The 26,077-nt window shown below is 36.0% G+C and overlaps 2 protein-coding genes across 13 annotated transcripts in view; one reads left to right on the top strand and one right to left on the bottom strand.

Annotated features, from left to right (window-relative positions):
* CASD1 (CAS1 domain containing 1) overlaps nucleotides 1–561 on the top strand; it is a 31,339-nt gene extending 30,778 nt beyond the window's left edge. Inside the window, exon 19 of the transcript XR_008575619.1 lies at nucleotides 10–561. The gene's annotated coding sequence lies outside the window, so the exon portion shown is untranslated. The remainder of the gene's footprint in view (nucleotides 1–9) is intronic.
* SGCE (sarcoglycan epsilon) overlaps nucleotides 526–26,077 on the bottom strand; it is a 33,322-nt gene continuing 7,770 nt past the window's right edge. Inside the window, exons 2-13 of one of the 12 annotated variants that reach the window (XM_054814159.1) lie at nucleotides 24,510–24,614; nucleotides 20,411–20,533; nucleotides 18,632–18,789; nucleotides 15,396–15,468; nucleotides 14,355–14,553; nucleotides 12,510–12,672; nucleotides 9,100–9,311; nucleotides 8,314–8,340; nucleotides 7,401–7,589; nucleotides 5,786–5,829; nucleotides 4,907–4,941; nucleotides 526–3,340 (exon numbers count right to left, since the gene is read on the bottom strand). In XM_054814159.1, the coding sequence (XP_054670134.1) occupies nucleotides 3,290–3,340; nucleotides 4,907–4,941; nucleotides 5,786–5,829; nucleotides 7,401–7,589; nucleotides 8,314–8,340; nucleotides 9,100–9,311; nucleotides 12,510–12,672; nucleotides 14,355–14,553; nucleotides 15,396–15,468; nucleotides 18,632–18,789; nucleotides 20,411–20,533; nucleotides 24,510–24,614 (1,379 nt within the window). In that variant the 3' untranslated portion in view covers nucleotides 526–3,289. Of the gene's footprint in view, nucleotides 3,341–4,906; nucleotides 4,942–5,785; nucleotides 5,830–7,400; nucleotides 7,590–8,313; nucleotides 8,341–9,099; nucleotides 9,312–12,509; nucleotides 12,673–14,354; nucleotides 14,554–15,395; nucleotides 15,469–18,631; nucleotides 18,790–19,226; nucleotides 19,368–20,410; nucleotides 20,534–24,509; nucleotides 24,615–26,077 lie in introns of those variants that run through there. The other 11 variants (XM_054814160.1, XM_054814171.1, XM_054814162.1 and 8 more) reach the window with 11 other exon arrangements.

The raw sequence follows: 26,077 nt of genomic DNA, 5'->3' as shown, positions 1-26,077 counted from the left end.
TCATTTCAGATGCAATGCAGGAAGAAAGAAATTACATCCAAAACCACCCCTGGTGCTCAGGAGACTTCAGCAGAACTCCACAGCAGAGGTCTGGAATGCTCTACAGCAGAGGTCTGGAATACTTTTTCCTGCTGGATTACAAGCTAGAAACTGTGGCAGAGCGCTGCATGAAAGCAGAGGAACCAACTGGGCTTTTCTTCAGTCTGGCAACATCAAGAAATCCATCCTTAAGCTTTGTTTGGGTTAATGTAGGTACTTCAGTCCTACTCTAAAGAGAAGAAGGGTCTCCTTGGACCATCGGGGAGTTTCCGTCTACCGTGGGCACCTGAACTACATGGTGCAAATCTTCTCCATCCTTTCCAGTTCCAACAAGTACTTGGGCATCTCCCCCAGTTAAACACAAACCCTGCACAATTGGCTCCAGTTCTTAAGACACATCCACTATCACTGTCCATAATCTTAAAAACTGTAATACAGAGTTGTTTGGGCATCATTATGTAAAATAATCAGGCAGCAACATCATTACTTAATGTTTTCCTATTTATTAGATTTTTACAAGTCATATATTTACAAAGACAGCTGTAGTGCTTTCTATTTAATTTGGTTGCAACTGTCACTTAAATCAATACAATATCAGTTCATACTGTCAGCGTGCATCATTAAAGAGGCTGTGAATTTACTGTTTCAACTATTACTAATTCTTGAGCCATAAAGTGTCTTTAGCCAGCTTTATAAATCTATTCTTCCATAGTAATTATTTTAATAAGTAAAAATAAATAATTTGTTATTAAACTTACCTCAAATGAAACTTTCAATCATAAAATACCCAAGTCACCTGCATCATTAGATTCTTTACAGAATAGGTGGAGCACCCAGTGGTAAAAACTGATTCTTTATGCAAGTACATAATGGTTTAAGAAATTTCCTTAACTCTATTGGCACTGTTACATACTTGTACAAATAAGATGGGAGCAGCTCAATTGGTATTTAATTGATTGTCATGTCATCCTCAAGTTACCAGAAATGGTCATGATCCAAACCCAACTCTATTTACAAAGTTTAGTCTTACATTGCATTAAAAAAATCATTATTTAAAATCCATTCCATTCATTTGTTTCAAAGCACTGACAGCTCATACATTTGAAAACAGTAGTAGAAACCAAATGCTGATTGTACTCAATTTTTTTCACAGCTTGGGTAAGAGGTAAATTTTTAATTTGCTATAGACCTCAGAGTGCAGTTTTCTAATTCACTTCCCACTGACAAGCATCCAAGCTGCTGGAAAAAGGGAGGGGTCTCTTAGGAGGCCAATTGACTGGTGAAAGCTCGCTCTTGGTACCTTGGGGATGAGGTAGGTATGATGCATGCCACTTTGAAAGTAAGTAGGAATGGCTCTTTATTCCAACTGTTGCAGAAACTGTCTTAGCTTTTCAACTTGCGTAACTAACTGTAGCTTGAGCTACTTGTCGTAGTACAGTAATCACTGGCAGTTTTCCTATGGCTAGATGCAGTTGTATAACATACTCTGTAGGTTGTGCTTAGCATTAAGGGCAGCTTCGCAAACTCTGGTGTTTAAGGCTTGATGATGCCCCAGACTGTGCTCAGTACAGTGCACAGACTATATCCTTTGTTGCAATAGTTAGCATACTTGTTGCACAAACGTGCCAAAAAGCAGCTCAGGACTTGTTTTGAGTATCTGCTGAGGTGTTGCATTCAGGTCCAAGCCTATAAACATATCATTGCCTGCTTAAAAATGAACATAAAATAAGGTTTTGTGTTTTGAAGGAAAAGGGTCATAACTGTAACAAGAGAAAGAAAAAAAAAGCAAAAAAAAAAGCGACTACTTAGGTCTTTCTGCAAACTTCAATAACCTTATTTTACAGTTTCTTTTTACCCTCAGTCTTAAATTCCTCACTTACTCAGAATTTCTCTTAGCAGAGACCTCAGAAACCTCAGCTAAGGAAATGTAGCCAGCATTTAGCAATTTTAAAGCAGACGCAGCTTTCTGCTTACAATGCAATGTCCTGATGAACATACGGCTTCTGAAAGAGAAAATATTACAGAAAAAAAGACAAAGTGTAAGTGTCAGCTTAAACTAGTATGATGCTTTGAGGTAAAACCCCAAGAACTGTTGGTGTGAGCTGTTACAGGGGGAGACCTTGAAGTCCTGTGTTATGCAGCAGAAAAAAATCATTTAAAATATGCAAAACAGTATCAGGAAGTAAATCATCGCCATCTATTGAAAAAAAAGGATAAACCTCGGTTCAGTTCCTTTTAACAAAGTTCATGTTATGAAGCTTTCAGCTGCAGAGACAAACGCCTCTCAAAGTAACTACCTCCCAGGAAAGGAAGTGTTCTATCAACTCCTTTTTAAGATGCTAAAAAAATAATCCTTGGTTTATTGGATAGCTAGTTCTCCCACAACTGTTTTTGGTCCAAATAGAACAAAGAATGTGGAGGATATGAAAAAAAAAAAAAAAACCTGCATCGGAGCATCAGTAATATCAGGGGGGAAAAAAGTATTGTTAAAGAGTTAAAAGTTAGTCCATGTATACCGTAACAAAATTTATCCTTATTTATTTGCAGACATTAATTTCTGCCTACAGAAGTTTGTAACAGTTTCTTCTAACATAACCAGATGAATGAATGGACAGATTTTAAATGTTCTATTGCTTACAGGTTGTCAAACAGTTTAAATATCTGGTAAAGGAACAGAAATCCAATTTTCAACAGGAATAGTTTGAGGGTTTGGTTTGGTTTTGTTTGGGGTTTTTTTTCCTCAGAAAAATAACTTTGCTCATTACATTTTGATAATCACTATGAAATTAATGCCTAATAAATCTGGAATAGTATTTCTGAGCCTCATCATACTGCACAAGTTTTCATGCTTCTACACTACTGCTTTTCATGTGCAAATGTAAGGCCATTGTATCATCCCATTGAACAGAGGCTGAAATCCTTTGAACCTGGTGTTTGTTTTGAAGCTTTGATTTCCCTGTTAAAACTTTCAGGAGAGATCACAAGACAGAATAAAGTTTGATATTTATTAATACATATATCTGAAAGATTATTTTCTGAATGTAACAAATATAAAAAGTTATCAGTGTTTACAAATTGTCAAAAATGTCCAAAGTACAAAAGGATACAGTACATTAGTTATATGGAAGTGATTGTACTCTCTGGCACGGAAATCATCTTAATACTGTGGGCATGCACAATAGACACCAGAAAAACTCATGCATCAATCAGAGCAAATAAGGAAATAAGACAGTTTTGCTGCTTTCTCTGATTACAAATTCATTGCTTCTGTTAGTTTTCTTTCCTCAGGAATACCATTTACCTGCAAGTAGATGAGAATTTATATAATCCATCAGTGGCAGACGATGCTTCAACAATATTGAACTGGTAATTGGGTGCACAGCACATAAATAGCATTCATTAGTCCTTTATCAACCACCACACTGGAGAAACACAACAAGTACAACCTGGACCAAAAGACGACATACACATGAAATAGCCTTGCTTGCTTTTTTCTGGGAAAGGAGAGATCTGGGAAAAGATTGTACATCTGGGGATTTATCTCTCCACCTGGGATCTAACAGACTTCATAGAGAGATTGTGGAGCTCAAAGAGGAAAATGCAGTATACAGTGTACAGGTACTATTTCATCTTCTGCATTATAGGAGTATCCTATACACATTTTCATCTAAGCACCTTAAAATAGTCCTCATGAATTTTGCCAATTGACAGAGTGACAATTATAAAACTTCATATGCCTTTTTGTATTGGAAACCAGTAGCAATTTTCAGTAGTGTAATAGAAACATTAAATGTGAGTTGCCACCTTTCGTACAATTCTTACCCAATTATGTTTTCACTTTGTGAAATAGTTGAGCATTATGTCAGCTACTAAGTCTGCATTTTTATATAAAGTTAATAATCCTGAGCATATTATTGTGAATTCTCTGAAGGAAGAAAATTAAACAATGAATGTCTAGTTCTATAGGTTTTTTGGCCTTAAGTGTTTTAGTTCTGTAAATTTCTTATTTGAACAGATCAATAAAATTGATTGCTAAGTTTGTACTGATGCTACTAAAAATCTTAGGAGCGCCTGAATTTAGTTTTAAATTGTAACATTCTAAAAATTTAACGTTCTGACAGCATGAATCATATATCCTTCAGAAGATAAACTGCAAGAGGCATATGCCATCGTGTCATGGAAGTGCTTGCAGCGGCATGTGCGCATCTGCATTATGAAGGAAGGTGTCATTGTAAACTAAGAGAGGAGGAGGAGGAAACACTGTCCGTCCCAAATACATTTTCTTTCCTCCCCTATTTCTGAGAGCTTGTCACAGGCAGCACTTGTGATGAATATGAAAGAACAGATGTATTCTACCAAAACAATGTACTACAGAAAATACAGACACAGGAGGAATTCTAAGATCTGTTTTTATGGCAGTTCTTCAGCGCAGCTTGCAAGCAACAAATCTATGCTAGCTTAGATTTCATACCTTTTAAAAAAATTTCTCACTGCTGTCAACATCCAGTACTACCAGGTGATTTTGCATCTTTTTTACTGCAAGACAGACTGGAATTCTTGTCACAGAACAGTCATAACAGAAAGGCTGAACCATGTGACATTTTTATTCTGCTTTCTAAATGCCTGCAGTAGTGAGCATGAGGAGCTACACTAAATGTCAACCCAAACCTGTGCTGGAGGCTCTGGAGGGATACCGCCAGGGTCACTCACCATTGCCGGTATATGCATAATAAAGCACACAAACAGCAAAGCTAGCAGAACTGCAGTCAGTTTGGGTTTGGATTTTTTTTTTTTTTTATAAATGTGTTTTTAATTTCCAGATAACAAAAAACCCCCACATGGGCAGAATCATCTATTATATACTTGCCTCAAATCTTTGAAATGTTGTCATACGAAATTCTCCTTTAATCCCCGAAAGCAGTAATGAAGAAGAAGGATTTTGAATGAAAAGAAAGAGTTGCTTATGTAACTCCTAAATTAAAACAAATCTTCCTCGTGGAGCTGTAGTTCCCCTATTATGTTCAATACATACATATTTGGAGTTCTGCCCAAATACTCTTTGAATATTCAAAAATTACACTCTGGCCTCTACATTTTCCTTGTATGATCCTTATCCCCTTTCTGACTAGGCTATGGCTGTCACTTCTTCTCAGACTGGATATGCTAACTAGAGAGAACAATCAGCCTTAGTCAATACTCTGATGGGGTCATTCACAGCCTCAGTCAGTACATCATGATTTGTGAAAATGATGTAAAAGCGATGACCAAGACACAGGAAACCAGCAGCACGGATATTTGCCTTGCCACAAGTTCCCCAATATCAACTCTCTATGTTTAGCAACAGCAATAAAGAGCTCCTCCTTCTGAGATTAACTAGTACTGATGGGAATTAGAAATTTTGGTCTCCTATCAAGTTTTACAGAATCTGAACAGCATAACTAAATTTGCTAATGGGGCTGTAACTTCATGTTGTAATAGAAAAGCATTTATATGAGGAAGTTTCCAACTTAGCTGTACCAGATCCCACTGTCTCATGCTGAGACCTAAGGTAGCATTTCTCCTACTTGTTTAATTGATCCTATTGCAAAATTTTCATTATGTATCAAAGAACAATCTGGAATGACAATGCTGTAATACTTTACTACACTTGAAAAATGCTTCCCACTGTCTGCAGACTGTATGTGTTTTCACTAGTGATTCCTCCACACTGGTCACTTAATAGTAACAGTATTTTCTCAGTACTGACCTGCACTCTGCTGCTGCGGAATCTGAGTCTGATGTGGCAGGTTCCTACAAGAACAATTTAGTATCTTTAATGCTTCCATACAAACTCTGAAGCATGTTATGCATAAAAGCTCAGTATTTAAAATTTGGGGTTTTGCTTACAAAGCAATAATCCATTTTCACGATGCAAATACAGTTGTCAAAAGGTCAGCCAAGTCAATAAAAGAAAGAAAATGAGTGTTAAGGGGTAGTTCCTATTATTGTACTCGTCAAGCAGGTTCAAAGGCTCAGACTTGGTGAAAAGCCAGAGGTCACAACAGTCACTGGAGGCTTCTGATGTTACGCAAAGCTTGGTTTCCATAAGTGATGAACAGAGAAAAGGTGACGTCTTTACAACTTAATTATTGACTGTGGAATGAAGGAATGAATGAATGAACGAACGAGCGGTCAGTTCGTTTTACACATCAGACCAGTTCACTCATCAAGGCAAAGTTACATTTTTGCATCCTGTGTGTTTTAACAGCTACCAGATAAGAAGTTTGTTTTTACAGAAAAGAATTACGGGTTGGAATGCAAGCGAAGCAGATAAAAACTCTATGTACAATGTAAGGCTTTGGCACCCCAGTCATAAAAAATTGCTATACTGAATAGAGCAGGCACTGTAAAATACAGGGTAGAGCACTTTGCAGCAGTTGTGCAAGGGATAATTTACACAGCTGTACTTTCTGGAGAATTTAGCTTTGGGACAGGGAGAAGAAAACACTCTTCTAGCACTACCTACATTATGAAGAGAATTCAGGGTGAGCATGTGTAAAGTAGGGCCAAGTGAGTGCTGGCCCCAGACCAGTATCACTGGGGCCACGCAGACTGGCCAGCTGAGAAGCTACCAACTGCAGCTAGTGTCACAACACGGCACTGAAAAACAACACCAGCTGCTTCAGAGACCACCTCAGGTCTGCTCAACCCCAGGCACCTCAACCAAACCTTTCTAGAAATGCCTTTTTTCCTACAACACTTCTCTGAATTGGAACATGTACAAAGCACTAGATGGGCCTGTCTCGATAGTTTCATGAAGTTACTGAAAAACGGAATTTAAGGAATAGGAATGAGTATTTTTCTGGTTTCTGTCTTGGAGGGAGGCTGGCAACAATGGAAATGGCTGAGATCTCTGAATGTCTTCATTGGCACGTCTGTATTTATCGTCTGTGTAAGAGATGTTCAATGTTAACATTTCAAACGTGAACCATGTATGGCAGGTACACAACCAAATACTTCCAAAGTCTGGATTTTCTGGTATGAATACCAGAACTCCAAAGACATGGGCTAAGAGGTAGGGTGTCTAAAATAGAACGGTTTTAATTGATTCATCTGTCAAAAGTAGTTTTTCTCCAAAACGTACAGAAATGTAACACAAAGCGTCTTGCCAAGTTGGCAGGCTGAAACCCAGCCATTTAATTTTATAACGGAAAGGCCTTTCTTTCTGCTTGAAATGCAAACATCAGAGCCATCTTGAACTACAGAGTCATTACCGATACCTCCATAATAAACACATTTCAGATGGCGAGCACTGGAATCCATAGCTAAATTGTGCAACATAATAAGTATTAAAAAAACCAAAATAAAATCGAACTACTTACTGCTGTGTTTGCATCAGTGGCATACTGGTGTTATCGTAGGCGTCTGGGTGAAGGGGCGGCACAATCTCACCGGTAACGGGGTGAAATACAGGAAGCGTCGAAAGCGGCCATGCTATCTCTCTATTTTTAGACATGTCACGAAGCTCTTTGGTTGATTTCTGTATAGCACTGTGGTGGACCAACTGGATGCTATGTCAAAAGGAAATAAAATAGTAACTATGTATTTTAAATGCTCTATCAAAATGGACAGACTTTTACAACTATTATTTTTCTTAAAAATACAAGGACTTTGATGCATGCTACAGACTCTACAGTGCAGCAATTACAGTAAACCTTTACACAGTTTATTTAATGAATATTGGATTTATTTCATTTTTAAGGCAGTAATAATTCCATTAGATTTTGCTGTCTGGGTAAGTATTTTTCATGGGACCCAAGACTGTGCAATTTACTGCTAACGTTCCATTTATTTGCTGCAATTAAAATAAAAGTTTTGGTTAACTCCTGATTCTTGTGGTACATTCATAAAAACTCAGAGATTAATTTTAAAACACTCCATAGTATAGGCACTGGATACCTTCCAGGATATTTGTTTTCCTGTCCACTGCCTTTAAGATATAGGCTGGGAAGTCCAATAACCAGGAGTATAAATTACATATTAACATATTTATTCACTAAACACTTAACAGCACTATTTTATTTTGAATTGACAGTCATTAATTTCAAACCCTTTTTATTCTGGTCTTCTATCCTCACCAAGACTCTGATTTAAAAGCAGCTTTCACATTTATGAATTAAACCATGGATTAGAGAGAATGAAAGAAGATTATGACACACATGTATGAAGCATGACAAGCTACTGAGAATGAAAATTAAATGGGAAAAGAAAAATAACAGGAAAGAAGACACTTACTCTGGTGTTTGCATGTTTCTCTTTTCCCTAAAAACAAAACAAAATTTATGAATTAAATAATAGCATTGGTAGTTGGAACATTAAATCTATCTGATGATGAAAATAGTACGTGATGTAGAAATGCTGACAAGGTTATTGCTAAACGCAGCTTGGCAGCATTTGCAACTGGGTTTATGATGAGGCCTCGATGAACGCACATATAGAGATGTGATACTGATGACAGACACACACACACAGACACGCGCACAGAGAAATGGCAATGCAAGTTAAAGAACAAGCTTCTGGCTAAAATAAATTCTGTGACAAAATGAAATTGTAGTTTGTGTAAGAAATGGCAGAAATTACGTTACTTGCTGCTTTCTTTTTATGTGTTTTTCTTTTATAATATGTCTAAATGCAGTTCATATCCTCAACCAGATTTATTTTATAAAGTTAGCATTTTAGAAATTACTTAACATTTTCCTGAATCAACGATCCTTTATTAGTATTTTATTTGTTTGGGGCATTTTGGAGAGTTGTGTGTAAGTGGAGATTTTGTGGAGTTTTGTGCGTGTGTTGAGATTTTTAACCCTTTCAACTAGAACAATTAAAAGGCCCTGTATCCATTCTTTTGGAAATTACTGTATGTGCTTAGATGAGAAATAGTTCAGTATTTCAAGCAGGTATCTTTTGGGCTGTTTTAAATGGTTTTAATGAACTGAATGGAATTCTCCTAACAAATAGTCTTCTATGCATTATAATCTTAGAAAAATCTACAATTACTTATTAGTGTGTTAAAGTACTCACACTCCTTCCCGTCGGCAGCACATGATATAGGCAAGTATTAGAAAAAGCACCAGTGCTATTGCCGAGGGCACTGCCAGTGTAATTAGGAAATCCGAGTAATAGTCTCTGCTTTTCAGTGTATCAGAAGGTGGCTTGTATTCTCCACCATCAGGTAATATCCCCTCGCCACGAATCACTTCCTGAAAGGTGGAAACTTGTTTTGTATTGTCAACCTGATACCCAGGAAAAAAAAAAAAGAAGAAAAAAAAGACAATTATATAACAAAGTAATGAAGTGTAAAAATAGGCAGTATTTAACCAGCCATAACATATCAAAGAATCCATATTACACATTTGACAAATGCTATAAATTTCATCTGATCACTTATTTTTTTAACCAATAAAACTTTACATTTCATCGAAAGCTTCTAATCAACGTAATATCACTTTATTACTTTAGCACATTATCACATTCTTACTTTATTGTGTGCCTATCAGAGATATTAGGCTTTTTACAGATTAATGTTAGGGTTATATACCACAAATAGTATTTGAGTAAAAATTCTGTAAACATTTTTATTGCAAACTAATTATTTGATACTGATATCTTTTTTATGAATGAACCCATTTCTTACTAGTCTTCCTAAATAACAATACTGCCCTCTCTTGTATGAAGGTGGTAGGGATGAAGAGTGGAGCACCTATGGATTTTCTTCCTCCTTCTTCCCATTGAGCTTTGCATCCAGGGCTCAAAAAAGCAAGAAGCATGAACGGAGCTGCTGAGGACTGAGCAGCTCTACTGCCTCCCCCAGCACCAATGCAGGAAGCACCCCGACAAGAGACGTGCATTTAGCTGATCAGAGCCAGAGTTCCGAGCTTTTTGTACCTCTTAATTCCAGAAGGCTGCATTGCCTGGTCACAAGTAATTTTTTATTTATTTTTTTAATGTCAGTATCTACTGTTCCTAGAAATCCAACCTTTTTTTGCTACTGAATTTCCTATTGCATTTAATTGACTGCCTTTCCCACGTGACTTTTCAATTTTCTGCCTCCATTTTCTTGTTATCTTCAGTTAGATACTACTGTTAAATTTTATCAGTGTTACTTTTAGAACTCTCTCCAGATCATTAAGGAAAATAAATTATATTTGCCTACATGCTTGACCTTTTGCCTGACTGTTCATTGAGAAATCTTGCAACTGACGGTCATTTCTTTACAGTTTACTTTAAGTCATAAAATGCTGTATCAAAACTTATGCAATGGATGAACAGGTTTTCATGGAATGCTAGAAATAATGTGGAGATTCAAATGCATACACATGTACATATATATTTTAAGTGCAAGACAGTTTGACAAAAAATTAATTTATGTATTCTTCAATCATTAAATTCTGCAGTATATTTTATGTTACGAATTCTACCTGGCCGCTTAGCTGAATCTCAAGCCCTAAGGAGATGCACAAAACAGATGTATGTATGCAGCTCCTGATGTGACTGGCAGACTCCCATACTCAGGGTGAGAACAAGCTACCAGAAAGCAGCGTTAAACGGAAGCATGTATTAAGTTGACCCTCTTTTCAGTATTTGGGACCCACAAGCTTTAACCTACTCTTTGATTTAGGTGCCAACCACCAACACCAACTCATAACGAAGAGGAAGAGGATACAATGGTTGTATTTTCATTCACTGGTCTCCATTGTGGTTATGGGAAACGGAGCGAAACTCCCTCCCAGTCCATGGATCTTGGGGGGCTTCCTGCCCTTCGGCTTGCCTTGTGAAAAGCAGACTGTGATTAGATAGAGGGAAGCTTGGCTCTGTTTTCCCCTTGCTCCAGCAGGTTACAGCATGCAGCAGCAATGCTCCTGGCAACAGTAAACCCCCCTAAGACTGTTTAAATTCAGTTATTGTGGCATGCTCCCAAAACAAGTGCCATGTTCAGGAAGGTTGGGTTGTAGGCTGCTGTAGAAAATTACACTTCTGAGAGCCTGTTCTTGTTATACAGCCTCTGCTTTTCTCAAAACAGCACCACACTGTTCCGTGATTAGTTTATGAACCACTGTTACTATTGTTTTTTCTGGAGAAGTACTCCTAACCAGCTGCTCTCCATTCTGCATGGGTACTGTTGATTATTCTTGCATTAGTGCACTATTCCTCATTGTTGATTATTCTTGCATTAGTGCACTATTCCTCTGCTGCTCCTTTTGAAATTCACCCTGTGAATTCACCCTAGGTCCGAGCTTCATCTAAGCCATGTTCCTGAGCTCCCTTATGAGACAGTATCAAAAAACCTCACCAAAAAGAAATGACATCTGCTGCTGCAACTCTGTTCTACTTCTTTCTTCTAGAAGGAAATCAAAGACTTGACATTGCTTGTTCTTAACGAAGGCTGACTGACTTCTACTATTTTTCAGGTGCTGGTAAGTATTGCTGTGTACACATGCAGCTTTTGCAATTTCTCAACAGAAAGCCAATAAACAGTAAACAATCTGGATATTCTTTGGAAAACAAGTATTTTCCAGCTTTCTAACAGCTTTCCTAATTTATAGTGTATAAAAAGAAAGGGTTGGAAGTTATCTAATCCATTTTGCATATCAATACCTTTTCTCATACTCAATACATTCTTTACATTGTACAAAAGCCTTTCACATGTCCCTTTCAGTTTCCTCTTGGGTAATGTCTGAAGTAGCTCATCATCTAAGTTTATGTACCTTCACCATCTTTGTTCAAAGTTATCATCTGCCACGTTCTCTTCCAATACTGTATCGTTTCTTGATTCGCCTTACCAGAACTAAACAAAAATAACCTTAAAAAGCCTCTTTGGGAATTATACTCCTTCCATTGCAAACAGTCTAGTGTTCGGTTATCATTTTTCTTCTATTCGACTGAACAATGTTCCCATTTATTTTGATTTCATTAGTCAACACTCTTCTTTTTCTATTTCGTTTGTAACATGAAATATGTTTTAAAGAATTTTCAGAAATATTTTTTTAACAGCATAGGAATACTAAACTGCTCAGTGCTGTAGATTCAATGTTTAAGAAAAAAAATATATATACACACACATTTTAGGAAAGCAAGTGTAACTAGCAGTATTAGCACACTGAATTAATGAACTACACCTACCTAAATAATTCTCCCATTACTTTTAGTTCTGGAAGACCTAGAGTTCTCTGGCCATTTATATAAATCACTGCTACTGAAAATGAATATGGTGGTTTCACTGGTGCTCAACTGTAATAGAATTCAGCCCACACAGCAAAATCCTTTCACAATCTTAAGAGTGTTAGATGGAAAGAAATGTCCATCAGTCACAATAAAGTGGAATATGGCAGAGCTGTCTGGCCAGGCTGGCAAAACTCTTACCTAAATCATGTCTCGCATAAAATACTGTACTTCTACAAACATCATTTTTATGCAATAATAAAATAACTCACCAGAGAGATTTTACACCAGTCAATATGGAATTGAGTACGAAATTTTTTATCACAGGTTATTACAGGCTCCATTTCTTGACTGCATCTTAGCTGATTTTGTGGGTTTTCTACTTCTCGTAAGCACGAAGAGAACGGGACATCAGCCCCAACCATAACATACACACTGCAGAAAGAGAGGAGTGACGGACTGTCAGGATACCTCTCACAAATCCCCAAAGGACAATGACATACTCTTCCAAACATTACTATTGTTCACGATAACATTCAGCTGTGCTTTCAAGACTAAAAATACTTTTTTAAAATTATTTTTCTTGATAGTATACTTTATCTAAGCATATGACTAGCACACTGAAATCAAAAGGATTTTTCTAGCTACTTATTATAACTTACTCTGTTTTGCTGTGTAATGTAAATGTTTGCTCACCATAGGAATTGTCAATTTCTATGAAGTCATGGAGCTCCAAGTGTAAGTTCCCTGCGTAAGTAAATCGGTACTACTTTTGAAAAATCGCATTAAAAAAGTATAACATTATCTTAAGGAATCTTTGGTCTTGCTTAGCATAGTATTTATGTTTTCAAATAAAATTAATGAGGTCTAGTTATTTCTAAACCAAATACTAATATGAAGCTGCCAAAGTCCCCACCTTCTCCTAAAAGATTCTATACTATAGCTATGCACTGCCAACAAAATTTGCCGAATACTGAAAGCCAAATGTAAACTTAATACTTCATTTAGCATCACAGTACACAAAACAAGAGCTACTGCACTACTTGTATTATTTAGTTTCATATTTAGATATGTAGAATGCTGCTGGAAAATACAGTCTGCTGTGCCAGGCGATAATACATCAATGGATTCTGAAACATAAATTAGGTCATGGTTGCTGTGCGGTATATAAGGCATTATCTGACTAAATATTTGATATGTAGCTGCTTGTGTTAAGTGGTTCTGCTATTACTCTGGCTAGTACAGAAGTTGCTTTCCTTCTTTAGATGCGCTCAGAAACTCCAGATGCACAAAAGGGCTCTGAAACAACAATATTTTCTGCACACATCTCAAATTTTGAACCCTCAGCCCTTCCTTAGATATGATTTGACACAAAATAGCTGAAAATAACTAGACATCTTTATTTTTTGCCAGGGAAAAGCACTACCACAACCCTATTTTGAAAACACTGAATCCTTATGACTTTCTAATTGAAGTATCGTATTTCAGAACAGAATTTATGGTTATGAATCACAACTGGAAATAGTGTATTCCTGCTGTTTACACTCAGTAAACAAAATTCCCCAGATACCTCAGTTTATCACTTTCAGCTGAAAGTCCACGGTGCTAGTGAAGCACATAACTAAATGTCACTAAGTAAGAATACAGCAACAAATGACACAGTTACATGCTAAATGCTCTTAGAAATCTAAGTGTCTTTGTAACTTATGCTCTAGTACACCTTGTTTCAAAATTTTGAGTTATGTGAATTGGGAACTATTGAGTACTTGAAAAGTATGTTGAGGGACTGCTTTGGAATTACAAAATAAGCATATTTACTACCCACTGTTTTATAATTAATGGAATTTATTAGTATTCTTTGGATTGTAAAATCAATAAATAGGAACTGTCGCCTGTTGAAATGGTATCTAACATGATACACCCATGGTATAATGGGGGCTCAGAATATCAGTAAACTTTTCATATCTACTACCAATCTGGATATCCAAAATATAAAAAAGCAATTGCAAAGTTTCTAGACATGCTGAAAAAATACTAAGCTTTTCAGTAATTTAAAAAAAAAAAAAAAAAAAAAAAAAGGAGTAAAGCAAAAATATTAGACTGACACACGTGCTTACCCCTCTTTCATGTCATTAATAGGGAGTGGAACTCTCCCTCCTCTGTCGAGGGCTGAAGTAATGTTTATGGCATTCAAGCGTTCTGGCTGCCACACATTTTTCACTGCTCCAAGAAAGTCTCCAAGAACTTCACTTGCTAACATTTCCTCTACGTTCATATTCCTTATGAAGAACTCCGCTTGATACGGTAAAGGAAAATCTAGTTGTGATGAAAAAGGAAGAGTTTTCCTTTAAACAAAGGCTCCATAACAAAGAATTTGAAGTAATGATTAATGTAATACCACTTTAAGACTGATACACCTTTCCAAAAATGTTGTATTTGAACTAGCTCATTTTGAACCTAATGATTATGTTTAATTAAATAGTTAGTACTATTGGCTGTTACTTAAGCTGAAAACCATTGGCTATTTATAAAGCAACTGGGAGATGAAGCAGACTAGAGAACAAGAGTCTCAGCTCATAGATCTTCATTAAACAGATAAAATGACATTCATGCAAAACTGATCTGCAGTGACAATGGATTCCAACCTGCAATACTCCAGATTATAAATATATAAATATGATGAAGAGATCTAATTTTAAAAGACATAAACTATTCAAATTTTTTTTTAATTGAAATGTCCATGTATGCCATAATCTGTTGTTTTCTGAATCTGCCTATACGATTGTTCTCTGCATAAAGAACATGCAAAGCTAAGCAAACTAAACACCACGCAGAGAGTAAAGTCCTAAGTCCTTCATGTAAGGTTCACTTGAAAAGACAGGAAAAAAATTTAAATTGATTATAAAAAAAGCAAATTTTTTTTTAAATGAATGAGGAATAATAGTCTTACCTATATACCTTACCTAAATAATTTAGGTAAAAATAACAAATTGAATCAAAAGAGGGAAAATTCTCCTATTTCCCCTTTGTGCCCCCACATTTGGCTTGAACACCAGACAACTATTTTACATTAATTTTTTAATCTTAAAAGTATAGGAGCCCATAAGATGTTTTTGCTTATTCAGTTCAAAACACAAGAAGCAATTCTCTGTACGTACCTTCTGCTGACATTATATTAATGATCAAATTATGTCTTGCTGTCTCAAAGGTACGCCTGTTATATGCAGTGATCTAGAATTTAAAAAAAAAGATATGACTGCAGAACAACAATGCAAATATGAAAATCAGGTAAATGAGACATCAATGAAAATTAAATTGATAATCGATAAATACCACCTTTTAAATGCTTTGCCTCCTTATTTTGAAATGTACGAACATTCATTCATTAACATAAAATTTGAAAAGATTGATTTAGTTGATGCAGTACTACCTTCAAGTCAGGATACTGGAATTTTCTTGACCAGCCTATAGCCAAATACAATTATCCAAGGGATATATGTGAATAGAATATATTTTGGTCCAGATAAAAGTGTTCTGCCATACATGTGTATTCTTTCTTTTCTGCTATCTTTGATTTAAGAACAACCATAAGTAAAGACTGCTTTCTCCATTTCCCCTTCCACTCTCCACCAATACTGTATGATCTACATTCATTGATAGCTCCTAGGGAACTAAACCAGATAGATGGAGGTATTTAAAGGAAAGAGTTTTGGGATCCCAGCAGCTCTAATCTTTGGGATTTAGTTTTAGCTCTAGACTCACTGAAGTCATACTCCATGAATGGATTCACAAACATTGCTCCAACACAAGCAGTTTTTTGAAAAAAATCATGGAATCTGTAACCGTAGCGGAACTGACAACTAGTAGGTAGATGCAACATTCATAACTCTAATTTTTGGAAGCTTATGCCAGAATTATCAAGCATTGGAACAGGCTGCCCAGAGAAGTGGTTGAGTCACCATCACTGGATGTATTTAAAAGATGTGTAGACGTGGCACATAGGGACATGGTTTAGTGGTGGACTTGGCAGTGCTAGATTAACAGTTGGACTTGATGACCTTAAAGGTTTTTTCCAACCTAAAGGATTCTATGATTCATGATCAAATTATGGAAGGATACCAATCTAATAGTTTAAATGTATAGGATGCCTGAAACGCTCCAAGTGGTTACTCCTCAGTGGTGACTGTACTCTGAAGTTGTACTGTGATTAAGTGCTCATTCGTAAGAAATACAGAATGAGGCTGGATATCAGTATAATTACGTATTATTTTCTCTACTTTTTTTTTTCCTGAAAGGTGATAAATTTGTCATAAACCAAATAGGAAAAGACTAGCCTTCTTCCTAATTTTAGACTTTAGTTCATTCATTTCAGAGACAAAGGAGAGGCAGAGGAGTGGCAATAGTGACAGAACTATGTTGCTTCTCAGCAGAGCACGCTACAAAGCATTGTGACATTGATTGTTAAACAAACAAAAGTAATAGATGTTGCACTTCTAAGGGATTTAAATTAAAAGGAAAAATGCTGTGGAGTATCTTCTGCAGGTTCATTGAAGTGTAGAGGGAAGAGCTTACCTGACACAATTACATCTTATGTAATGTAGCAATTTCATTATAAAACTAATAGAAAATAAATTCCTGAGATTTTTCAAATCCTCGATTCTGTTAATTTTTCAAAGGGGTGTTTCAACAGTAGTTTAAAAATTAATACTTAGAAAAGCTAACTCTGGTTGTACAAGCTCTATACAGGAACCACTCTGAGTCTGCACTCCAGCTGTGAGTCTCCAGTGTGGACCATGCACCTGTACCGAGAAATCCTGACAGTGGCGAAGATTGCCTTTGGACTGAATATTCATTCAAACACAAACCCTCTTTGCGCAGCTTTCAAAGGAGCTTGAGCTCAAGAATGTTACCCACTCTACTGCAGTGCTATGCATAATCATACAATCATAGAACAGTTTGGGTTGGAAGGGACCTTAAAAATCATCTTGTTCCAAACCCCCCCCCCCCCCCCCCTTTTCTAATCATGAGGTCTCCTCCTATTAATTGACCTACCCATGACATCACCTTAGGAATTACGAGATGATGGAAGTTATATTCAGGCCAAGAATATGCAACCACTCCTCTCAGATGGCACTAGGAAGTGGATCAAATACAATCTGCCCTCCTCACGTACTACAGAATTAATTTAAAACCTACAACTGAGAGGGGACTGCAATGAATTAATTTGTATGCTAGGAAAGATTAGTTCAAATATAGGCTTGGGGTCATGCTTATAATGGAGGTCTTGATATAGATCCTAGAATCTAAAAGCACATGCCATTTTAAAAAAGGGTAATTTCAAATAACAGTTCCCTCCACAGAAAGCTAAGTGGAGTCTGCAAGTACATCTGCAGGATTAATTTTACAGATGTAATTAGTCCTGCTGAAATCAAAACTGAATCATGTATACAGAATTAAGCACGGGTGAAATTATCTACAGTATAACTACATTTAGAGATGTCATTCTTGAGGAAGAACAACTCTATCGAATGCAATTTAGAAAAAAAGCAACTCATCAAGACAAATGTACTGCTGAAACAGCAAAATGGCTGGAGCAAGTTAATGAGCAGATTTTCCTTAACACTGTGAGCCACACAGTGTCTGATTCAGTGTGCTGTGATACGCATGGCAGAAAATATAGTCTTTTTGCCCTTTCAATTGCTGCTCAGTGAATAATTGGCGCTTTTAAACATTTGGATAGCTAATTGTCAAAAATAAAGCGGTGGGTTTTGTCATTGTTACATTTATAAGAATAGAATTAAATACATGTAAGTGCTAATTAAAATTAAATCTATCAATAAACATGAATAACGAACCAGATAATATTTGATGAAAATTAATTTAAAACAAAACAAACAAACCCAAAACCTGTTTTTTGACTGAGCAGTATATTTTCCAGTGAGGAAAAGTGTGGCCCATATTTAGGGTAGAATGTTACGAAGTTCAGAATAAAGATATTCTTCAAGTACAGTTATTTACCAAGTTTCTCTCCCCCCCATATTTTGAATACAACTTTAATATATTCATAATTTACTGAAATGAAATGCCTCTTAGATGACAGGCAAGAATTTAAAGGTATTTCATCTAGGAATAATAAGCTCAAATGGTTATTGCTATTTACTAGTTATACCTTAAAAGTAAAATATCAAGTGTCACACAACTTGGCTTTCTCTCTGAAGAGGATACAATGGTACCCAAGAGAAAATGTTAATGTCACAAGTCCTTGTCCCTGCTTTATAATCCTTTATTTTTTAATTGTAATTGACTTTTCAAAACAAGAGGCAATGCTTGATGAAATTCTGAATCTTATACTGTAAAACAAAATAAATCTTTTTGAACCTTTAAAAGAAAATACCTCAATGATGGTTGGTTTGCCCACATTTTCTACAGTTGGTGAGCCATACAGCACTCCATCACTGTACGGTGTCCTCTGTATATAGCGCAGCCATCCAGGTCTGTCAGGGTAACCCATTAAGTTGGTATTAAATGTTATAGGATCATTACTTATTTCACCTAGACAAGAAAAATTCTATTAGAGTATTTACAAGAAAATACTATACACATCAATGTTTTCATTAGAAAACCTCATTCTGTCTTCCAAATTATGTCTTTTAAATATTTCCAAAAAGAAAAAAAAAGAAAAAAAAAAGGGCAAAAAAATCGCTAACCTTCACCATATCAGAAATCTGTGAACTCCTACTCAGCTCTTGTAAATATTAAGAAATTCATATCTGAAAAGTGTAACCAACTGCAGAGATCAATGTACTTGTACTTCTTAGAGTCCTGGCTAACTCATTAAATAGTAGGTCTGATTTTGAGAGCTCAGCTCCACCTAGAATTGAAGCATCTAACCTCCTTACTGACAAAAGCACAAAGGTCTCAGTCCTTTAATTCCCCCAAACCCCTTCTTTTATGTATGGTTTTAATAATGCTCTGGAGACTCAATGTACCTGGGCGGGCTTACTGTGGAGTGGCTGTGTACTCATCAATGTCTGAAAGCTTCTCTTAGCATCAGGATAAACATACAGGTCTTCAGCACCAACAGCCTGGCAGTAGTTTTTCTTTAGAGAACAAATTCACTCTGCCAGTCCCTGTTAGATGAAATGAAGACTCAGGTATACATGTCAGGAGAAACATCCATTTTTCAAGGAGAGGAAAATTTCAAAACATCTCATTTTATTCACGAGAAAATTTAACCAATGCTAACAGAAGCTTATTTTTTCTTTAAAGTAAGTTTTGAAAACAGTATTCTCAAATCAATTCAAAAGCTTATTAATGAAACAGGTTTTGATTATGTGTGCACCGTACATTTATTATAGGTTTTTCCTATTTTTATAGGAAAATAGGATAGTTATGTTTATATAAATAGGATATATTTATATATTTATTATTCCTTTTCATTGTTGATAAGCATGTGGGGCACAATTTCTCTCTTTCTCTTCCCCCTCCCCCCCGGATTGCTTATACATATTCTAACCTGCCAATGATCAATCCTTCAGGTTTGCCTTAGGTGTATGTCAAAACATCATACTTGGGAAATCACAGCTCCTTCTCTAAAAACAAACTCCTTACTAACATTAAACTGTTCCTAAACATAGGAAGAAGGCTGAATCCAAAGGAGCATTTGTTTTAAATGAAAGAAAACATCATTATGTAGTCTCGTATTTGAACTTATCTTCTATTTTATCTCAAATTTATTACATTCTTTCAAAGTGCTCCTTCACGTAGCTTGATACATACATCTGAAACAGTGATCAGATAAGTGGCATTTTTAACAGACATAATTATTAAACTTCCACAATTTCCTATTTAATGTGAAAGTGAAAAAAGGTATACTTCCTAATCTCAGCTATATAATGTGTTATTACACCTTCCCAAACTATATTATAAAGTATATTTTTCACAATATACAATTATATGCATATTTTCATAAATGATGATCACAAACCAGAACCTTTTAAACTTGTAGGATCACATATTTTAGTTCATTTGAAGATATTTCAATAGCAACTAAGAACTGTCTTTTGTATGTTATATGCTGAACTGTAAGGTATGCTAAAAAGACGTATTTTAAAACTTTTTTTTCTACATTTTTATATAATATGGAAGCATGTAATATCTTAGCATCCCATACCAGGCTTTGGGTAAGGAGGAAATTCCCCCTTAAAGTACTCTCTCTCCAAAACATGAACAAAAAGAACTCCAGCAGAAGGGTATACATTCCGATCAGAGTGCACCTTAGACAGAATCGTGTACACTGAAAAGCAGAAGGAAAGATAAGAGACAGAAAAAAGCAAAAATGAGACATGCTCTAGATAATACAGCATGCATTTCAACAGCACCACGGGCAATCTGGGAGCAGGAAAGCAACGGATATTAGATACCTGTTAATAAGTTTTTAAAAAGGTTGCATAGATTTAAGAACAGAACGCAGAGCAAACCCCCTCTTTGCCCAACGGGATCCCTTCTGACACTGCAATAAACAAAACCAGCTATGTTAGGATTTCCGAAGTTGCATGAGCTTTTTATTTTTATTGCAATTTAAAAAAACAAACAAGGGAGGCTATCGTAATTTTATAGCTGGTTTATTTGCAGTATTACATGAATAAAAATGCATTAAATGAATGCTACAATTGTGTTTTCTTGATACTTTACATAAAAATAAGGAACATGAGAAATACAGAGCAACTCTGCCAATCAATGGTACTGATTCCTCCCTGAATGGAAATAGTAGATTTTTTAATTCTTGTGCAGAAAAGGACAAAGCAATTCACTTCAGCGGAGGATTTCTACAAGTTCTTAAAGCTAGACTTTCTTGGACCAGCAAGTTCAGATAATGTACATCTAAAAATCTGAGAGAGCTCATTATTGAAGATGTGCTTGTATTGAAAAATAAAACAGAAGGACATGGAGATGGACAAGTATAGACCAGTCAAGTGTCACTGATTCCAAACAAAAAATAAAGCTCTATTTTACAGTACTAAAAATTAAAAACTAAAGGAAACTTAATTCAGAACCCCCACCATATGTAAAAGCAGTATGCTATTTTTTAGGTAGTTACAAATTTAGTCAATAAAGCAAATCTTATTTAGGTATAACACATCTGACACAGTAAGATATTCACATTTTAATGAATTAGAAGAATACAAAAATCATTACAATACATTAATTGGATAAGAAATCACTTTATTGACAAGCTTAAAAATTTAATTATCAATGGAGAATACTGATCTAACAGGTATTTCTCATGGTGTCTTAACAGGACACACTGTAGGTCATATTACTTTTCCATATTAGCATTCAATTTTAAGTCAGTGCCCTGAAAGAATCAATCTTTGCTGATAATTTTTGTCAATGAGATGAAAATTACACAAGTGGTAAAGTCACAGATACAGAGACACACAGCTACCTGCCTTGCTTGCTAAACTGAAAGGAACTTTATGAGAAGTCACATCTCCGAACAAAGATTATAAGCCATACAGCATGGGGGTAGCGTCATAAGAAAGAGCGCCTCCAAAAGAGACTTCGGAGTCCTTGTAACAAACTCGTATCTCCTAAAATATAAAAGGGCTAACTTCAACACTTGGATTAATAAGCAAGATATATTTGAAATGTGGATCGAGTTCACGTAATTTTCTAATTGTAGTATAATTTCTCCAGCCTTATCATTATACCAACTTTCTTACTTGAGATCTGCTTAAAAAGGAACTGCTAATTAGGCATTAATCACAGACATTCCATCCCTTGCACCGCGTACTCCATGTGGAATCTATCTCACCTAATTTTAGATGCCTACAGAAACAACATCCACCACTGAGTTAGTCAGGCTCCTTTTATAGTCAGTGGAGAAGAAACAGACGCTTCTAGGGGTTGATTAATTTGATTTCTCCTGTAAAATGAGATGAATCATGTCCTAGATTCCAAACTACACTGACTAGATCTCCACTGACTGCAGAGGCAGCCGAGAGGAGATGCAGACATCTGTAATGTAGACCTCCACATTTAGTTACATACTTCCCACTCTTCGAGCCTGATACTGCAGAATTAATAGTCTCAAGCTCTGGATACACTACTGATCAAATCCCACAGTAGCTGCTTTTTCCCACTTTTGGAAACCACTTTTAACACAGTACTGGATGGAGTCTCTTTCTAATAATTTCACCTTAAAGACAAAATTGAAATAGATCCTAAAATTTACATAGTTAATTACAATTTTATGTTAATAAGTCCATTACTGTAATTTTAATTATGTAGACTAAAGTACAGTAACATAGCTATTTGATTTGTATAATTAAAATTAGTAAATTGGTGACCCAAAAAACTTTTGCACTCACTTCTGTGACTGAGCTGTAAATACAGCAAGGAAGCTAATTGCTTTTAAAATATTTTCAAGAAAAGCTGAAAAAGCAATTTATAACACTGAGCAGAAAAGCTGACAAACGTATGGTGGCTGGCCAAAAAAGCATCAAATATATAGAAAAAAAATCAATTTCTCCATTTCTTATGCTTAGACTCTCCACTGAAAATCGATTTCAAACAGGAGGAACAATGAAAAAGTAGTGTATATTTCCCCATTAAGAAATAGTTTTAGAAAGAAGGAAGGAAAATACAATCAGCAGCTACTGAAAAAAACCCATATAACATTTCTTTTGTTTGTTAGAGGAAATCTATTGCCACCACTAAATGCCTGCCCATTCGTAGTAACAAGATGTTCTTTGTGGCTGAAGTAAGCATACCAATAAGGATTTCATGCAGATATAAAAGAGTGATCTTGGTGGAAGTCATTTTTAATGCCTCTCAGAAAGAAAAAACCCACAACTTATTTTATCTTATAATGACAAACACATTGTAATGACACAAGTATGGAGATTAAGAATTTGAAAGTTCTCGCCCTCCTTGTCAGAGAAGCTCTCTTCTTTTTCCCCTATGAAGTTCCTTTCAAATCAGAAGGAAAATGATGAGTCTTCAGCCCACTACAGCAATCACTGCTTTTCAATAATGAAACAAGTCAAATGCTATTTTCTTCAGAAGCGTTTAAAACCCACAATTATTTTCATAAGACTGCCTGAGACAGGAGATGAATGTGTAATCATCTAGGTGATCTAGGGATGAAATTGAATATACTTAGCAACTTCTAGATAGTAATCTAATACAGCAGGCTGCCAGATGCGAATTGCCTGGGCAAATTCCCTGTGGTAGATCAAAATCTCAGGGGCTGTGAAAGGCTTCTGTAAAACTAACCATGGAAAATTAAAAATCTTCACTACATAGGATCACAACAGATCCCTGCTAGAAAAAAAGACAGTATCAGCTACCTCAACAGCACTGTTTTCTCCTTTCTTGCTTCCAGATCCCTTGGAGGACTTCCTGCATATTTCAAGATATATCTGTGCAGAAAGGTTTGAAGTTCTGGAGATTGGGAAAGAAGCAGATTAACTGGGAACTGAAGGCTGGAAAACACGCATCACTTTTTGAAACATATACAGAAACCGTCCCAGTTGCTCCTTCTTGTAGGTCTTGAACATAGGCACAGCCAGGAATTCTGCTAGAATTATGTCAGCCTCCAGCCCAGAGCCTGTTATTAGATACAGGTGACCCCCATCTCCAGAAATTTCAGAATATTTACCATGTTGGTTGAAGCCTGTATGTTGATGATCTTCAGAAAAAAAATCCACCTGGAAATTTCTTCTGGGAATTTCAGTGGGTCCTCTCCCCACTGATTTGTAGCAGATGAAGCACAATCCCAGAAATAATTTGATCTGGGGGCCTATCTAGATTGCTTGCCTGGACAAGCAATCAGTGCAAAGCCTTTTCTCAGCTAGTGTACACTAGCTAAAATATTCTATGTGTACTTGCATAAATGACAGCAAACAGTGTTTTTACATGTGTACATAAAAAGATTTTTTTAAATTGTTACAGACAAGTTATTGTATTAAGCAAATTGCAAAGGTATCTCCAAGCAACGAGCCGTGATAAGAAAATGTGCAATATTAGGTATATACACAGCCATTATTTCAAGCAAAGCTATAGGAACAGTAAAAGTTGGGGAAGAGTCAAAGACACACAGGTCTGTGAATGTTTAAAAGATTGAGGAAATGTAAAATTTTCCAAATTACTTACCTTGAAATAGCACCTTATTCCTAAAACAAGGACATGACTGAAAAAGCAAGAGTAATATTAAAAGCAGATTTGACTGAACCAACATGGGATTTAAATTTACAACCTAAACTCACCATTCTTCTCAACAGCCTTTATTCTGCTGATAATATAACTGTGGGCTTGCTTAGTCGTCCAGTTAACTGTTCCATTATTGCCATCAGCAGGGCTTAACAAAAAAGCTTTTCAGAATAAAACAAATGCAAAAAAAAAATTAGTCAGATCAACAGACTCCCACAAACCAAGTATCAGATGGAATCAGATGCCTTCTAAATCAGGTCTTGGTTTTAGTCAGAGTTTAGGAACCTCAGGTTAAACAAAAATGGTGGCATTTGATTTGAATATATAAACATATAATAATCTTTCTGACAGTCACCTTTTTGACACTCTTTTTTCCAAATAAACTAAGTTTACATTAAATGTGTAAACCTCTGCAGACACTTCTGTTGACATAATTATACTGATAATAAAGATGATGAAGAGCATTCTCTGATAAATATATTTGCACTGGTAAAACCTCGTATATAGGTAAAGACATATCTGAAGTTACTTTCACTGGCATAGTATATTTTGGCCAAAGTAGGGAAAGTAATATAACAAGAGCACAGCTTTGCTTACGTAAAGATGCTTTGCTTGTATAAAGACACATGGGGCTGATTGCCTTGCAGGCATAACCAGTAATCAATTTTGAAAAAAGAACCAGTTAAAAATGGTTGTCTTCATCCTACGCAGCTGGAACACAGCCTGAAAACAGCTGGATCAGTGCAGCTGAAGATGCAAGAAGGTTTAAATGTGGTGAGGAGCAAATGATTACAGGAGATGGAAAGCAGCTGTGGAGCTGACAGAAAGACTCCATTTCACCAGTAGCAGAACTGCCTGAGAAAGCTCCCTCCTCACTTCCCACTTTTTGTTCTTTTGTTCCCTTTCTTCTGTGATGAATAATAGGGATATCAGCTGTTTGTATAGTTACATGCCAACTGAGAGTGCAGAGGGAAGGAATTGCAGTCAGATGGTAGGAAAGGGAAAGTGACCATAATAAATAGTCTTTCTTCTGAAACCGTTTGGGAGCAAGAACTCATGTCAAACCCCAGCTAAGAGATGTTATGGGGTTAGCATCTTAACTTCCTTATAAAAGTAGCAATATCAGAAACATCAAGTAGCAGTACTCGCGTACAGATACACCAGTTTGCAGGAGGAAATGAACACTTGTTGGCAAACGCTCCAAGTATGCAAATACCATTTACGCTAGAAGCTTAAACATCTGTGGAAACTTCTGCTGACATAGTTACACTGGTTGGCTATTACATTATTGATATCGCATTCTCCAAACAGAATTTAGGAGTCCCAACAAATCTGGCTTAAGTAGTAGTCAAGATACACAAATAATCTATGGCATATGAGCGAGCCATTTATTAATGATAATTTACAAGAAATACCTAAAATTGCATTGAGGATTAAGTGTAATAAAAAAATTACGTGTTCAAATTACCATACCAACACAATAATGTTTCTAAATTACAAATTTCTGTTAAGTTTCTTTAGATTTTCAATATACACAAAGGATCTGATTTAAGAAAAAGGTAGTATTCACATCCACTGTTTTACATCTGTCTTGCAAGACGGACAACTTTCTCCCTACTGAATT

This window comes from Grus americana, chromosome 2 (genome assembly GCF_028858705.1).
Source record: "Grus americana isolate bGruAme1 chromosome 2, bGruAme1.mat, whole genome shotgun sequence".
Taxonomy (NCBI): Eukaryota; Metazoa; Chordata; class Aves; order Gruiformes; family Gruidae; genus Grus; species Grus americana.
Note: the sequence above shows the minus strand (reverse complement) of the source record. Positions and strands in the feature narration are given on the sequence as shown.